We start from the raw sequence: 18204 nt of genomic DNA on the forward strand, positions 1-18204 counted from the left end.
ATTTTCTCTGTTTAGTAGTAAGCCTACTCGTTTCCTGTTTAATAATGACCGGTGGAATTAAATGATTTGTGAATTACAATGTACATAAGTTGGAGCAGATAAATACACATGGGGAAATATTCCTTCAGGTATATCAGTGATCGTCCGATATGGCAAGGAATAAGGACTCTGTTTTAAGGTGATACTTTTGTACCCTAGGTTACATGCTATAAATGTCTATACTAGAAAGTTACAGAAAGGGTACAGTACAACCACAGGAGTCGGCAGTTTTATCAATAAAGTAGAAATATATGAGAAATGGGCATAAATACTACCACTGATCTTCGCGAGCGTAGCGAGCGCTCGCGAAGCTCAGTGGTAGTATTTATGCCCATTTCTCATATATTTCTACTTTATTGATAAAACTGCCGACTCCTGTGGTACAACTCATATGGAAAATGAAAGTACACATTATGATAGGTGACTGTATTATGTAACCTGGGGTACAGTGGTTACATTCAGTAGGATGCAGCCGATTGGTCAGTGATCCCATGCCCACACCTCCATAGCTCTATATATACCCAGGGGTACAGTGGATACATTGAGTGTCAATTGGATCCGATTACCAGTAGTTATTTATCTCCCGCTACCTGTGATTATTACCTTAATTGCTACCTGAACAATCAAGTACATGTAACAGCTGTGTTCTTCATCTGCATCCATCAATCTGCATTGTGAATCAACTGTGGAGTTAATTCCAACATGGGTCAGTTCTTACACTCTATTTGCAGTAATTAAAATATGTATGTAAAAAAATTAATATATAATATTTAGCTTGAGTTAATTCACTTAATTAATTATATATATCCATACAGCCATCGCTGTAAAAAAAAAATCCCAAATCAAGCATAATCGCCTAGATTTAAATATGTTATTGATATTTTTTGTACCCTATATAACATTTTTCATGAGTCTTGAGTGAATTCTGCATATATTTTGAAAAAATCATAATGATGAAAATTACTTGTCAAAAGTTTGTGAAGTTTTTAAAAAATGAAAGTTTTACATGTAATGTATATATAGTGATATATAAAAGTGAGGAAATGTTATGATCCTTGAGTGTAGATGTATATTTTATTACAACTTCCAGTCAAGAAATAGCATTGTATATAGGCTATCTAAGCAAATTACAAATTATTGGAGTGCAATTAATGATTAATAATTAATAATTTTCATTCATTTCTCTGTAAATGACACAGACAATTATAAAGCCAGCATATTTTAGATATACAGTAGTAGGATTTCTTCTTTCACATCTGTTGTACTTCAAAGGGTACACCTGTCTTTGAAGGGAGCAAGATATTAAAGCAGAAAATCCTTGCAATATGCAATACAATATACAGAGTCCTAACTGAAGCCAGGTGTGTGTATATATGTAAAAAGATCAAAGGAATGGTGAATGACAGTAACCAAAAAAAGAAAATGGGGGGGGGTGGGGGTGGGGGGGGGGGTGTTCTTGGTGAAAAAATGTGAATATCAGTTTATTGTTTTTTAGACAGAGAACTACATTTTGACTTTTAGCAAAGTAATAATGGTAAAAGTGTTGACAGAAAAAAAGTAACAATGTGTGTGCACTTTGTACCATTTATATATATAATTTTTTTTATGTCCATGTAATTTTAAAGGAATAGTGCTCTCCATCCTTGAAAAGGTTATCAGTTCTAACTTTCTGAAAAGAGAACTTTTTAATCTAATTCTATTCCTTGCTAAAGTTTAGAAAGGAAGTGATGGGGCAAAAAGTTTTGGGGCTTGTTTACAAAAATTCAAAGTTACCAAGTTGTTTATACTACATGTTTTAGACTCCTTAATGTTTACTTTGTATCTGCATGTGATTTAAAAAGAATATATTTACATGGACTTAGCATATTTAAAATATGATGCTGAATGTTCATCACACTAGATTGTGGGACAAGAGAATTGAATTATGACACAGAAATATCTTCTTCTTTTTTAAAAATATATTCATAGTTAGCTAAGTTCACTAGAATCTACCACAGATGAAAAAATGCAGAAATATTTTAATAGGATATGACAGAATCCAATGGACAACAATTCTGACAATTTTTTAAAAGTAATATTAATATAATATTTTGCTGGTAACAATGATTAATAGTTATAATCAAAATATATTTCTCTGTAAATGACACAGACAATTATAAAGCCAGCATATTTTAGATATACAGTAGTAGGATTTCTTCTTTCACACCTGTTGTACTTCAAAGGGTACACCTGTCTTTGAAGGGAGCAAGGTATTAAGGCAGAAAATCCTTGCAATATGCAATACAATATACAGAGTCCTAACTGAAGCCAGGTGTGTGTATATATGTAAAAAGATGAAAGGAAAGGTGAGGGTTTAACATGATTATAGGGTTTGGGAGAACTTTATAGCCAAAAAAAAAATGAAGTTTGTTTGCATCTTGGTTTGATCATGATCCAATATAACATTACGAAATGACTTCATCACTAAAGTCTTGCAAGGAAAAGGTTTGAAATGGGGAAAACCATTATTGACTGAACAATTACAAATGATTTGTGTGACTGCATCTTATAGTCCTATTCCCTTTTCTCAGGCAAGGTCTATCAGTCTGCATTCTCTCTGTGATATGTGTTATATATAACAAAGAGAGCTTAGAGCAAGATTACAATGACAGAACAAAATACAATGTGTAGTTCAGTTTCAGTTGGATAAGGTGCATTGACTGATCATGATCAAAAGTTCTTTAGGGAGGAAATACCCAATTGCTGATAGAAATTGTATCATTACACTAAAAATGTGGAATTTTTTCTACCAATTTGTGTCCGCCCCCCCCCCCCCCCCCCTCACGACAGATAGAAAGATACGAATTTAAATCCAAGGTGAATGCTAAACAAAAAAAGACTAATGGAATGTCCTTCTTGCATACTTTCATTGAATGGGCTGATCTCTCTCTCTCCCTCTTGCTCTTACCAATTATTAATATAAGTAGTAAATAACTTAATTTCTTTTACTTTCTTTCCTTTTTATTATTTATTGACTCATGAATGTAATATGCCAATATATCATATCATAAAATATTATTTGATATATGATATATATGTAGCATTACCTTGACATTGTAAGGAGAAGGTAATTATAAGATACATGTATGATACCTGTTGCCTAGCCCTATGCAACATTATTTAATGAATATGAAAATTTTGTTTAAACTAAATGACACAGAAGATTATAAAACCAGCATATTGTAGATATACAGTAGTAGGATTTCTTCTTTCACACCTGTTGTACTTCAAAGGGTACACCTGTCTTTGAAGGGAGCAAGGTATTAAAGCAGAAAATCCTTGCAATATGCAATACAATATACAGAGTCCTAACTGAAGCCAGGTGTGTGTATATATGTAAAAAGATCAAAGGAAAGGTTATTAAGGATAATACAAAAAGAACCCCCCCCCCCAAAAAAAAAAACAACAATGAAACAAACTAACTAAATGTTTACAATATACTAAAATTGATTTGTAGAAAACGATGTAGCAATCAAAAGACAACGGTGCCTGGTGAAATGTCTCATTTAAACTTACGTCTTACAAATTTCAATAAATCTGTATGAAAATGTGATTTTCAAATAGACTTTTGAGTGACAATGTTAGTGGTTACCCTTTGTGGTTTCTTTTACCAACTTTTGTTAACAGTCTTTTACACTGATCATACATGTATGCCTTCTTTTTATAAATGACACCAAATATTCTTGCACAGAATATTCTTTTCAGGGTTGTATCTATAAAAAGCCTAACATCGATATGAGTATTCAATGCAGGGCATCATTAACATTAACATTTCAGTCCTATGCTAGTACAATTATCTGCGAGTACAATATTACAATGACTGTATGAATTCCTCATTTTAACCCGATTTACTGTGTAGACTAGCTAATAGTATGAATATACTCATTATAGGTATTGCGCATGTATATTCATATTCCTATTCATCACTTATTTTCAATGTATTTTCAGAAACTCCACAGAAGAGACGGACACTGAGGGATGTGAAGAAAAGAGACCGGACACCAAAAGCAAAAAGGTCACTGTCCAAAGCATGTGAAGGGACACCATCCAAGAAGATAGAGTCACTGGTTAGCACAATGTGGAAAAAAGAAGCCATTACCGCTGAAATTTCAGAACTCAGACGAAAAATTTGTGAGCAGATTCACCTACTACCACTGAATTCCAATGAAGACACAATAAGAGTGCTTTCCCTATACTTCACCCCACCCCAATTGGCCATCCTTTCAAGTGCCATAAACCATGTGCCTGCTAACTTCTTAAACAGCACAATGTTGATTTTAAATATATGCATGGCATCTCCCTTTTTTAAGGATATTCCTCCTGCGACCTTAAATCATGTAATACCAGTTCTGAAGAATTGCGAGAACTACATCCAGTTTTGGAGGGAGAACCCACAAGACATTTCCGGAATTTTATGGCAGGCTTCTCAAGACTGGAAGGAACCTTATCTAAAATTTGTAAACCCACCTGTTCAACAGTGTGTTGAATGTGGTGAAACTTTATATCCATATTCCCCGGTGGGTATTTTTACCGCCGGACACCGCCAGACACAGCCGAACACCGCCGACCACCAAAAATATTATGTATATATTAAAATAAATCCCCAAAACAGACCTTATGTGAATAATTCAACGTATTTCATTCATATAATGAACTTATATGTATTAATAATGTGACAGAATACTGTAAAAGTTATGTACAACCACCGCCGAACATCTGTATACTACCGCCGAACACCTAAGATGTGCTTTATAGTATGAAAGGTGGGTATCATGACTCTTGTAACAAATATCACAAATAATTTATGATGTTTTTAGCATTTTATAAAACCTAAAAATAGGAAAATGCAACAAATTTCATGTGTAACCAGGCCTTTTTTGGGAAATATATCGGACTACAGTTTAGCGTTTGACTCCGATCCCGATCAAATTTAAGCACATTGCTGATCACCAAATATAAACGAGTACAATGAAAAAAAATGAATAAATAAAATAATTAAATAAATAAATGTCTATTTCAATAATTCAATGTATCGTTTGTGTTTGTATCAATAACTGTAAAGTTTATGTATATGTAGCTACCGCCGAACACTTGCTCTCCACCTCCGAACACTTTTTCTTTATCTAAACTGCCCTGTTGATACAAGTAGACTACCCATTTACTTTCTTATAATGTGTTTAGTAATCCCATAAATTTCAGTAGGATATATTTACTGGTTTAAAAGTTATGTCATAAAAGAACATGTAAAAAAAAAGTGTCCCGCGGAGTGTAACCCTTTTTTGTGACATTTTATGCAAACTACAAAATGCACTGTCTGTTCTACTCTTACACGATACACTTGTAACAATTTGGAGAGAAAAAATATTTTCTTTTTCATCAATATCATTAACTATAGTTATTTGTCTTTTTTATTTTTTGGTTGACATACTAGCTGTTATTAGAATATTTCAAAATTTTATATGTCTTCGTTTATCTTAATTTGAATTTGACTCCACTTTTTGGCACACTGTTTTTCCCTATAATAGCTCTAAAACTTCATTGTTATTTCGGATTTCAAACATTTCGGATGAGCATCACTGAAGAGACATTATTTGTCGAAATGCGCATCTGGTGCATCAAAATTGGTACCGTATAAGTTTTACATTAATACAACTTTGAATAATCAAACTTAGATCTAGGTACAATATGGTCATTTATTAATTATAATGATTCAGCGAAGTTGAAAAAAATAAATAAATAAATAACCCGGCCAACAGCAGTCATTTTTTTTTTTAAATCACCCTTATGCAGCCACTGTCGAACACTTGTAGACTGTTAATAAAATTGCTGATCACCAAATAATGTGTTATATATATATATATATATATATATATATATATATAAACTGAGTACCAAAAAAAAATATTATTTAAATAATCCAATGCATCTTATTTATTTGTATCGAAAACTGTACAGCCACCGTCAAACATCTGTAGACTACCGCCGAACACGTAAGAATGTTAATAGAATTGCTGATCACCAAGAAGAGAGAAAACCATGATATATTTGGTGGGTTTTTTTTGTTTTTTGTTTTGGTTATATGAAACCCAAGCACCTGTGATCATATTGTGTTAATATGTATCTTGACAAATATAACTTGATCCAGTATATTGGAGCATTGTCAATGATTAACAAATTGGAGTTGATTTATTACATAAATAATAGAAGTAAAAATACAAACCATCGAATGATTTATTTTTAAAATCCCGAGTTAATTACATTTGACCGAGACTTATGTTCAATGTACTTTGATAGAGATTTTCATTTTAAAAAAATGTTCATCGGGAGTGTTGAACACGTGTTAAATGCATCTTCAAAACCAAAGTAAATTGCAATCAAAAATTTCAGACATGTTCAAAAACACATGCATGTGTGTGAAAGCAGTTATTTCCACCCCCACCCCCATAGGGAAAAAGATAATTCGTTGTCTTAAGATTCTGTACGATTAAAAAGAATGAGCATATTTGAATAACAAAAGACTAATTGTAGGTGTAGAATAACACTTCCATTTCGATGTTTCGTTCCGTTCCGTTAAGTACTAATATCCACACGGCTATTGGTATTTAGCGGAACGGAACGGAATCCTACAATTCCTCTGACTTTCAGAGTGATCAAATAAACCGATGAAAATGAAAGCTTCAACAAAAACAGGAGAAAATAACGTGGCATTAATTTACAATCCCATCCCCCCAAAAAAAAAAACACAACAAGAAAAAGAAAAGAGAGAATTCAGTGTCTTAAGATGCGATTGAACACGTGTGAAAATGCGCCTTCAAAACCGAAACAAATTGCAATCAAAAATTTCAAACATGTTCAAGAACACATGCATGTGTGCGAAAGCAGTTATTTCCACCCCCACCCCCATCGGAAAAAAAGATAATTCGTTGTCTTAAGATTCTGTACGATTAAAAAGAATGAGCATAATTGAATAGCAAGTGTCTAATTGTAGATGTAGAATAACTCTTGAATTTCGATGTTTCGTTCCGTTCCGTTAAATACTAATATCCACACGGCTATTGGTATTTAGCGAAACGGAACGGAACCAGCGCAGAAACTATCCATTTTATATCAGTAATAAATGCAAATCTAAAATTAAGCATAGTTTATACATTAACTACAGATATCAACGCAGAAGTAAAGGTCAGATGATTGAACACAATTGTATATTTAAAAAATACAACTTTAAATCCTGGTATTCTGTTTTACAAATCTCTACTTCTCTTAGGCCAGCATCAATGGACACAATTATGTATATAACTAGAAGATTAAAGTCCAGTATTTTATTTTTACAACCAAATTTGTTTTACAGTGGATTCTCCCTTAGGGTACCCCACAATCGGTTCCGTTCCGTTCCACAAAGTACCAATAGCCGTTGCTTCTAATCATATACGCTATCGATTATCAAAATTTTTCATTTCTATATGAAATCATTTTTTAATTTAGATGCATTAAATAATGAAACAACATGAGAGAGAGAGAGAGAGAGAGAGAGACCCCTCCTCTAAAACGAAGTTACAATGTACGTTCTTAGCCGTCTATCTCCCTCTAGGTGGTCACGCAGTCATGTATTTTTTTTTTATCAAGTCTGGAGTAGATCCACAGCTACTTCAACAACATGATTTATACTTTTATTTAAGTTATAATAATAATAATGTGCGGCATTATAGTTGTTATTTGTCAATAGTTTTTGTCCAACTTCGTCATTGTCTCGTCTTGGTAGATTGACAAAAGATTCTTTATATTATTTGAAACGCATGCTCTATTTCGTGCTTAATTTTTTTTTTATCATAACTTATTTTTAATTTAAACATATTTTATTGAGAAACTCAACAGGATTGGGCAACAGGTAGAGCCTATGTTGATGTTATTATTGTAATATATGTTCTTTGTAACCTATCAGCAGTACTGCTTTTGGTAGTAAATAATACAATACTTGTATGGATAATTTCTTCATTTATTTTTATTTTGTTTTTGATATTAGTTCCTCATCTTTCCTTTGATCTTTTTACATATATACAAACGTCTGGCCTTAGAGACTTTGTATACTTCTTGTACATGTATGTTGTATGTGTATTGTACAGTCCAATTAAAATTAGCCCTATGTTCTATTTGTTTTAATAAAACGTAGGGGCTAATTCTAAAATAATACCAGTGAAGTCGTTTCGATTTTTTTTAAAATTTACAACAACAAAAAATGCCCCCGTGAAACAAATTTCAAAGCGACAGTTTTTTTAGAGGAAAACTCGAAGAACATGTTCATGCTAAATTTATTTTGTTTCACGGATGCAGTTTTTCTGAAATTCGGGGATATCCCACCATTTTAACGCTAAACATTATATGAATCGCTTATAGCTTGATTTAAACTCGAAATATTTTGGCTAATTTTGTCAATACATGTCTTTCAAACTTATTTTCAAAAATTATTGAATCAAGACATATGTTCCAATTTCTTTTATCATATAAAGTGTATTGAATAACTTAAATTTGTCGATCTTTCATGCAACACCTTAAGGGAAATTAACATGAGACGTGCAACACCTTCTTTGTTTCATTTTCCTATTTTTAGGAAAACAAAAATGCTAAAAACATCATAAATTATTTGTGATATTTCTTACAAGAATTATGATACCCACATTTCATACTATAAAGCACATCTTAGGTGTTCGGCGGTAGTATACAGATGTTCGGCGGTGGTTGTACATGTACATATAACTTTACAGTATCTTATCACATTATTAATGCATGTAAGTTCATGATGTGAATTAAATACGTTGAATTATTCACATATTCGGTGCATTTTTTCCTGGAACATGTGGAGTGACTGTTTTATGAACAGGTTAGGCCTACTTCTGAGATGCATAAAGAGTTCAATTTTGATATCAATTCACGGATAGACATGAGATGTTGCAAACATTATCTTATTTTCTTATCAGCGTGTAAAGTATTCCTTTATTTGCTTCAATCTTTAAATGATAACATTATATAATAGATTCACATTATACCACCACCAAACACTGATTCAAAAGATATAGACCGGGATACACCGTGTTTTCATTTCTAGTCGAAGTCCAAAATTGCTACAAAATCATCGTGAATAATTCGTGAAATTTATTGCAAGAATCATGATACACACTTCTCAGACTGTAAATAACATTTTATTAACATTCTTAAGTGTTCGGTGGTAGTATTCAGATGTTCGGCGGTGGGCAGCAAGTGTTCCGCGGTAGTTACATATACATAAACTTTACAGTTATTGATACAAACACAAACGATACATTGAATTATTGAAATAGACATTTATTTATTTTATTTATTGAATTATTTTATTTATTTATTTATTCATTTTTTTCATTGTACTCGTTTATATTTGGTGATCAGCAATGTGCTTAAATTTGATCGGGATCGGGATCGGAGTCAAACGCTAAACTGTAGCTGTAGTCTGATATATTTCCAAAAAAAGGCCTGGTTACACATGAAATTTGTTGCATTTTCCTATTTTTAGGTTTTATAAAATGCTAAAAACATCATAAATTATTTGTGATATTTGTTACAAGAGTCATGATACCCACCTTTCATACTATAAAGCACATCTTAGGTGTTCGGCGGTAGTATACAGATGTTCGGCGGTGGTTGTACATAACTTTTACAGTATTCTGTCACATTATTAATACATATAAGTTCATTATATGAATGAAATACGTTGAATTATTCAATAAGGTCTGTTTTGGGGATTTATTTTAATATATACATAATATTTTTGGTGGTCGGCGGTGTTCGGCTGTGTCTGGCGGTGTCCGGCGGTAAAAATACCCACCCCATATTCCCGAATTTGTGTGACATTTTACAGTCTTGGTGGACCTATTCCTGGCCAGCGAGGCATTTCAAAATGCAAAAAATGCAGAATTTATTACCATTTAACTGGTTATGTAGTTCCTAATCGAGGGAAAATGTTTTATGCTGAGCCCATAACATGTGACTGGAAATGTGCCAGTAATAAAGTCTTCTTCGATAAAGATCTGCATGAATTTATGTGCGAGTCCAGGTATATAGCATCATGCATGAGTCCATTACTTACATACCATATTTATGTTTCCCAAACTTGTTTTACTCTGTTCCTTAGTATTAGGGACAATTGGAAAATTTTAAAATCACAGTCATTTTCTTATAAATGATGCAAACATTATGGAATTCAAGCTGTAGGTATGTCTTGCAAATGAGGTTTGAGTGGCATAATCATATGCCCAGTAATAGTCATGTGTGGATTTTCTTTCTGTTCCCAACTGCCTAGTAAATCAATATTTGTTGAAATTATATATACCGTGTATATATATATATATATATATAAATATCTCATGGATAATTGATTGCACCAAACATATCAATTTGTCTTGGAACAAAATCCTTTGAAGTCAACAGAGTATCATTTGATAAGTGGATGCAGAGTTGATAAAAAGTTTCAATTTTTTCATTCACAGCAATCACGCCTTTGTATCACACCAAGCTTTTGCAGAAATATACAATTGTGTATACTCAGACAGTCACCCGGACACAGCACAATTCTATGCGTGGAAGGACCAAATGATGTCAGCAGGAGTTGGGTAAGAATACAAGGGTATGCATGAATATCATTCCCAGTGCAACTTTATTAGTTAAGAAGCAGGTTACCTTATTCTGTGGGGATCTGGGTTACATTATTGATCATTACCCCTTGCTTGCTTACTGGGGCAGTCCTTTGTATAAGGCAGCAGGTGTGACACAATAAAGATCCCTTCCTGCTCAAAGACTAGCTGTTAGCGTTGATCATAATAAGGCCTGAATTCATTTGCAGCCCTTTACAGGCAATGGTGACGTCTCCATATGATTTACGAATTCTCGAGTGGGACGTTCAACAAGATACAATCAATCAATCAACAATTTGAAATGCAGAAAAAGAATTTATTATAGTTATTTTATGCTTAAAAATAAAGGTAGATCAATAAATAAAAATAATCTCAATGGTGGCATTATTAAATATACCTGTTTATTGTATTGATAAATATCAATTTATTTTTACTGTTATGTTACGTAGAGATTGCAGAACTCATTCCTTGCACACAGGAAGACAATGTCAATGATACCCTGAACAGCGATGAGGGTGATATTACAATTGAAGAAACACAGTCACTTCAAGGTAATATACTGTACAAATAATAAAAAATCAATATATGCACCCAGGGGTGCATGAGCCGAGTTGCATGGGATACATTGTAAAGTCGGGAATGATGTGGCATATTTATATAATTGTGAAGAACTAATTGTTGGATATAATGTAATAAATTCTTGTGAATACATCTTTAAAAGGAGTTTGGAAATGGGCATCCTTCATTGTTGTATATTACCTCATCTAATACTCCTATATGAATGCCAATTAAGTCATCAATGAATTTTAAAAACAAGTAAATGAATTGGTGTTGTATCTCCAGGAGTTTAAAATCCTCTTGATTAGAAAACAATAGGAACTGTTTCAGAAGAAAATTTTATAACCGCTAATCAAAGCTGAAAACTCGTACACCCTGATTATATTACAATAGGAATTGTTTGAAGTTCTAGTTATGAATACAAGTTTTAATATCTTTCGAGTTATCCTCCTGAAACCAATTTTTTTTTTAATTCTAAACCTATTTTCTAAAAAAAAAATCAATAGGGGTCTTCCTTACCTGATACATAACAATATCTTTAAGTATCATTTGATTCGGATTTAAACTTTCTTAGTTATCACCCGGAAACCAATTTTTCTGAAATTTTCATTCTATTTTCGGTCACTGTGACCTTGACCTATGACCATTTTTCTCCTAAATTAATAGGGGTCTTCCTTACCTGGTACCCAACAATATATCAAAGTTTCATTTGATTGGATTGTAAACTTTTCGAGTTATCATCCGGAAACCAATTGTTGACACCCAGCCCACCACCCCCCCCCCCCTCCTCCTCCTCCTCACCAAACCAATAGCCGAGTTCTACTTCGTTGCAACTCGGCTAAAAATGTGCTTCATACTTCAATCATGTAGTATTAATGCAGATATGGAGTTACCCTTACTATAAATTCATTACATGTTTTGCATTAGTAGCTTCTGTGGCTGAGGACCACTCAACTGGACTAAGTCTCCAGGTAACCATGACAAGGAAAAATGCTGCTGCTGCATATTTTAATGGAGAGATAGCAAATGAAGTCAGAGAAAGAGGGCTGTTTGATATCTATATCACAAAGAATAAGACAAGAGAAGGTACCTATTGGTAGTGGTGTTCCAATCATCGATTATAATCGAAAATCAATCGATTGTTGGCAAATTGTAATTTAAGCGCTTGATTACGAATTTTTTTATTCCAATTAATCAGCTTTTAGATTTTGTTTTCTCAACGACTGTAGTTTTTGAAGAATATTCCTACCGTGACCTATCTAGTACACCAAAAGTTTTGTTTATCGTAATAGGGCGGCGCACTCAAAAACGAAAGTATCCATACCTGTACGGGGAGTAACTTGGTCCGATACTGAGATAGACGTACTAAATGATTCAGGCATGTAAACGAAGCACAATTATCAAAGAGAATCTTGATACTAGCAAAGCCAAGTGTGAATTACACAGATAAAAACCGCTTTCAAAGACCACTGTTACTCCGCATGTGTGTATCGTGTTTTCAGTTGGTGACAATAAAAATTAATCTCTTATAATTTATCTGTTTTAATTTTTGTTTTTAAGAAAATGAATTTCTTTCCTCATTTTGCTTTGCTGAACGTTAGGCCCTAATTATATTTTAATTAAGCCGGGTCATCGTCAGTTAATGACATTTAACTTTGATATACGGGCCGTAACTGAAACAAACGATTTCTGTTTTTTGGCGACTTTTATATATGTAATTAAAAGAATTAAAAAAATACACACAAAATATTCACTTACACTCTCTCAGCTATAGAAACAACAAATTTAAACGTAGAAAATATTTCTTTACACTTTTTCAGTACATATGTACAATTAATATAGAATTTTTCTATGTCCAATTATAATCGATAATTAGTTAGTTACAGTAAACCAATCATCGATTATGAAATTCTCAACGATTCCCATCACTACCTAATGGTGAAATCAATGTCATTCATTGCCTTTATCTTTAATGTGAATGATCTTAAAATACTTTTAAAATATTTGAAATTTTAATAGACTTGGGATTTCTTGTATAATTCCCAAATTCTAACTTACAAAGAAATATAAATCATACTTGCAGTACATCTAAGAATTACAACATCAACGAAACATTGAATGAAATGTAACCTTTTAGATTTAATGCAAAAGTTAAAACTCTACATTTCTCTACGGTACGGTTGCATTACAATTAAACATATCTGAATAGAATATGTATTGTTGTAGATATTAGTACACATGTGAATTATTTGTTCTAGCCTTGCACCAGTGTTAGAAAATTAGAATTTGCAAAAACAATACAGGCATATGCTGTTGGATTATTTTGGGCATTTTCATTGAATTTTGACCTTAAACTTACAATCACATGTACCGTAAATCCTTTTGCGTAAAGATTGTTCTTCCAAAAAAGGTATGCCAAGTGCAATGCAAGTTCAGTTTGCTTGGTAATTATAATTTAACAAGGTTGAGAGTGAAAAATTGTCAAGGAAATGCTAAAGAATTGCTATTAAAATTAAAACAGCAGCCTCACATGTTATTTTCATTGCAGATTTGATGAAGCAGATAGACAGCATTCGAAAAGAGGAATTATATGAACACAGAGAGGAAGACTGTTCACCTCTATGCAAAAGCAAGGGATGCAACAATCTCCGTGTGATTGACAGTTGCTGGAAGGTACTTTTATCTAATGTCAACAAGTTTACAATTAAAAATCAGGCATCTTAATAAAAATTGAAAGATGAACATTGATCACCTGCGCTGGCTTTTCATTCAAATTTTGATAAAATTATATATTTTTCTATCATAAAAACTAGCTGCAATAATGTAGCCCTATCCAATTTTTTTTTATTCTGACGTTTTTGACCTCTCCCTAAAAAAAAAAAAAATCAGAGGGCTACATTATTAATTATACTTAAGTATCCTTGAATGTGATATATAATAAACTTTGATTGCAATTCATACATGGTCAACAGTTAGGAAACAATAACATACCTCAATTATTGCTTACATAACATACATGTACACTAAACTCATAAATTTGGAGTGTGTTGTTCAAATACAGCTGTTACAAAATACAGTGAAACTATGGGCATGATTTGTCAAGGCATGTTCTAAGAATCTATTGCATGGATTATTATGAAATATGAGATTACACAACTTCTGTATTTATATAAGGATGTCTGTTTTATCCATTATATAGCGTGCCCGCGGGGGTAATAGTCCCAAAAGGACAGTTCTAGTTCTATATTAGATTATTATTATACTAGATTATTTTTTATTGTAGTTTCTAAATGCTGCAGGGCGTTACGATTTAATGGAGACAGTCCTCAACTACATTAAAGATGTCCTTATTCCATATTATAAGGAAATTATAAACCCCAGCATCAGGGATGTTGCAGATACACCAACATCTAATTTGATGAAGACTCTTTTGAACATCTGCACATCACAGGTATATACCTACAACATTAATGCTTTCAAAAGACTTGTACAAGCACTATAACCCTGTAATTCGATCACTACCATCTAGTGTACCAAATGACATTAGAATGTGGTGTGTATATAATGAAGAACTGGAGGGGGTCAAGTTGTAATATACGTTCATTTTATACCACAGCAAGGGAATGGTGTTACCACCATCGTTAATTCGACACTTGCTGTCAAGAGTGACAGCATTAAAGACCCCAGCCTTCGTAAGGAAATTCAGGCTCTGGGAGGCAAGCTGAATCATTCGGTGCGACTAAATGGAAAACTGAAAAAATGTGTCACCATTCCAAAGACTTCCATGACTGAAGAGCAATGGAAGTCAGTGGCATCGGCTATGTTAAAAGGTCAGTTATTCTAAGTCAGATATTTGCCTAATGCTATTGATTTGCCTAATGCTATAGAGCCATTGAAGACCTGTCAAAATTTATTTCCAATCCCTTTGATTTAAAATCAATGAAAATTGTCAAAAAAAGGCAAACATACTATCTTCAATTCAGTCATCTGTCAGTCACTCAAAAAGATCTGCCTGAGATGTCACTAGGCATTGGTACCAGTTCAAATCATTGATCATTGAAATGTTTCAGCAGCTGTACCACCTCCAACTACAACTGACCGGGCAGCTGTACCTCCTCCAACTACAACTGACCGGGTAGCTGTACCTCCTCCAACTACAACTGACGAGGCAGCTGTACCTCCTCCAACTACAACTGACGAGGCAGCTGTACCTCCTCCAACTACAACTGACGAGGCAGCTGTACCTCCTCCAACTACAACTGACGAGGCAGCTTTACCTGCCCAGGCAACACATAGAACTGTCCCGCAGTTGCCTTTTCCTATTCAGAAGTTACAGAAAAAGGTAGGCTGTTTTGTTGGAACAAAGACAATTCCTTGACAACAGTGAGACTTCAATGTCTGACTGTACAGGAACATAATTGAAGGAATATAATCTAGATTTGCTTTGTCTGCCCTGATTTGGTAGGAATCCTGCTGGGGAACATGCTGATGCTGTTCTACGTATACTCGTTCACATTTTCCCCATTTCTAAGATTCAGTCGTGGTGTACTTTCTTATGCCATTTAATGTTAATTATTTAAGTCAAGTTGTACCAACTCTTTCACATTGAGTTTACTATTCTCAATTGCACTTTAAGTGTGCAAGCTGGTGAGTCCATGACATTAATAATTGTGTTCAGATCTACAACTAAGTTTGAGACAGTAAAAGAAGGCCACATTGCTCACCCAATTAACCTTGACCCTGTCATTGTTCAGGAGTAGTTATTTCTATCAATCTGTATCACCATGAATAGGGCATGTGGTGTTACATACATAAAATTGTATTAAGCTGTCTTTTGAAATTAAGATCCATCTTCAAATTAATAAACATACATACCCTAAATCAATTATAGATACAAGTATAATAGATAGGTTTACTTTAATAAGTATATAAATGTAAATTGATTCAATTCAGCACAGGAATAATGTTACCACCATCATTAATTCAACCTTAGTTGTGAAGTCTGATCAAATAAAAGACCTGGAACCCCACCCCCACCCCAATGACAAAAAAAAACAACATTCCATTTTCTTGCACATTTATTCCCGAGAAGATATCTCATCTGTGAGGGGGGTGGGGGTGGGGGTGGGGGTGGGGTCACTTTATGTGGACAAATTCCTAAACCCATATACATGTGTATTCTTTCTGGCAATTTTGACTGATAGTAGCCCATTTTTGGCTGAGAAGAGAAATTGCATATATGAGCACTTCCCCCAGCATCTTCATGCAAACATCCAGTCTTAGATTTTATATAGTGATGAGAGTGATGATTTATTATCGTTTAGCACATTTTCTTTAATCTCAAAAAAGAATGCAAAGTTAGTGGACTTGCGCAAAATATGAAATCATTGAGTTGCTAATTAATTTTATATACTATGATTTCCTTTCAGACAATCACCACATGCTTTAATTGCAAGAAAGTTGGCTCGAAGTTTTTACACTGGGTTGCATGTGATGGCTGTCGAAAATGGTACCACCGAAAATGCACCACCTTATCCTGCAAGGACTATCTAAAGTTAACGGAGGATTCTGTGTGGAATTGTGACATTTGCATTGTGTAGGATAACTGTAGTGTTTACATGTATTAAAGCTGAAATGAATTAATAAATATAGTATAATTCTATATGTCCGCCATATTTCTCTGCTAATCCGCCATATTAGTTGGTAGGAATGGTTAAAAATCAATTACCATTCAGGTACAAAGAAAAGACCAGGCAAAGGACTAATTAATGATTAACCTAATTATGAGATATGAGAGAGATAACTCAATACACACGCTATGACAATTTAAGATGAAAACCTCCCTGTACAAATTCAACGATTAATAGAACCGGAAGTACTGAAGATATTCAATTGAAACTTGGAAGACAGATTGTATTTATCATTATCAACAGTAATATTTGTCTGTAATAAATCAGGATTCTTATTTCTAGTTTTTGTAAACGTCATCCCCTTTAATTTTAAGGGCCTTGTATCTCGGAAATGACTGGGAACGAAAGTAGGTCACCAACTTTTTTGTTTTTCAAGACAAAATGAATCTTAACTGAAAAGTTTCATTGATTTCTATTGACCAATAGAAAGGTTTTAGGACTTTTTCTAAAATCAAGTCTAATTCACCGTCGTGCTTTCGACACCGACAGTGAAGAAAATGGAAGTACTTTAATGACGAACAAAACTTAATATGCCTTCCATGGACAAAGCATATCTTTTTGAAATAGCAAGAGAGATAACTCTTAAGAACTTTTATTTGAAAGTACCAATTTTTAACGTCTTAAAAGTCCCTTAAGGGATCAAAATAGTGACCTGGCCTCTCTCTCTCCCTTCCCTAATTCTATACTTAGAAAATTCAGCTTGTACCTAAATATAGAGTTGTCACCATCTGCTTGTACCTTATTAATATAGAGTTGTCACCATCTGTAACCAAGTGTACCCTGTGTAACCCTTGTAACCTGGCCTCTCTCTCCTCTCTCTCCCTTCCCTAATTCTATACTTAGAAAATTCAGATTGTACCCATTCAATATAGAGTTGTCACCATCTGTAACCAAGTGTACCCCTGTAACCATTGTAACCTAGTCTCTCTTTAAATTCCCTGTTCTCCAAATCTGACAATAGCATATATGCCATTAAATTTATTCCTTACTTTCATTTTCCATATGAGTTGTACTGTACCCTTTCTGTAACTTTCTAGTATAGACATGTATAGCATGTAACCTAGGGTACAAAAGTATCACCTTAAAATGGAGTCCTTATTCCTTGCCATATCTAGTTTCTGCAGATTAAGGAATCTAGAATTCTGTTTGACAAATGCATCGTCTTACTCTTGTTTTGAGTCTACCTGTTGACGTCTGATACGTTGTTGGGTTACGGCGAA

At 33.6% G+C, this 18204-nt stretch overlaps 1 protein-coding gene across 4 annotated transcripts; it reads left to right on the forward strand.

Moving 5' to 3' along the window:
* Window positions 1-11: 11 nt before the first annotated feature.
* On the forward strand, window positions 12-16958 carry LOC125650878 (uncharacterized). Of its 4 annotated transcripts, none has more exons than XM_056164957.1 (9): window positions 4031-10159; window positions 10593-10715; window positions 11186-11287; window positions 12222-12380; window positions 13843-13967; window positions 14578-14745; window positions 14911-15124; window positions 15365-15636; window positions 16724-16958. In XM_056164957.1, exons 4-9 carry the CDS (start codon window positions 12272-12274, stop codon window positions 16892-16894), a joined length of 1059 nt encoding a protein of 352 aa, XP_056020932.1. In that variant the 5' UTR covers window positions 4031-10159; window positions 10593-10715; window positions 11186-11287; window positions 12222-12271; the 3' UTR covers window positions 16895-16958. The 4 variants fall into 4 exon arrangements, with proteins under 4 accessions (XP_056020934.1, XP_056020932.1, XP_056020931.1 ...); XM_056164956.1 differs by having other exon boundaries at window positions 12225-12380; XM_056164958.1 differs by having other exon boundaries at window positions 12225-12380; window positions 15368-15636.
* The last annotated feature ends 1246 nt before the right edge of the window (window positions 16959-18204 follow it).

Source organism: Ostrea edulis, chromosome 5 (genome assembly GCF_947568905.1).
Source record: "Ostrea edulis chromosome 5, xbOstEdul1.1, whole genome shotgun sequence".
Lineage (NCBI taxonomy): Eukaryota > Metazoa > Mollusca > Bivalvia > Ostreida > Ostreidae > Ostrea > Ostrea edulis.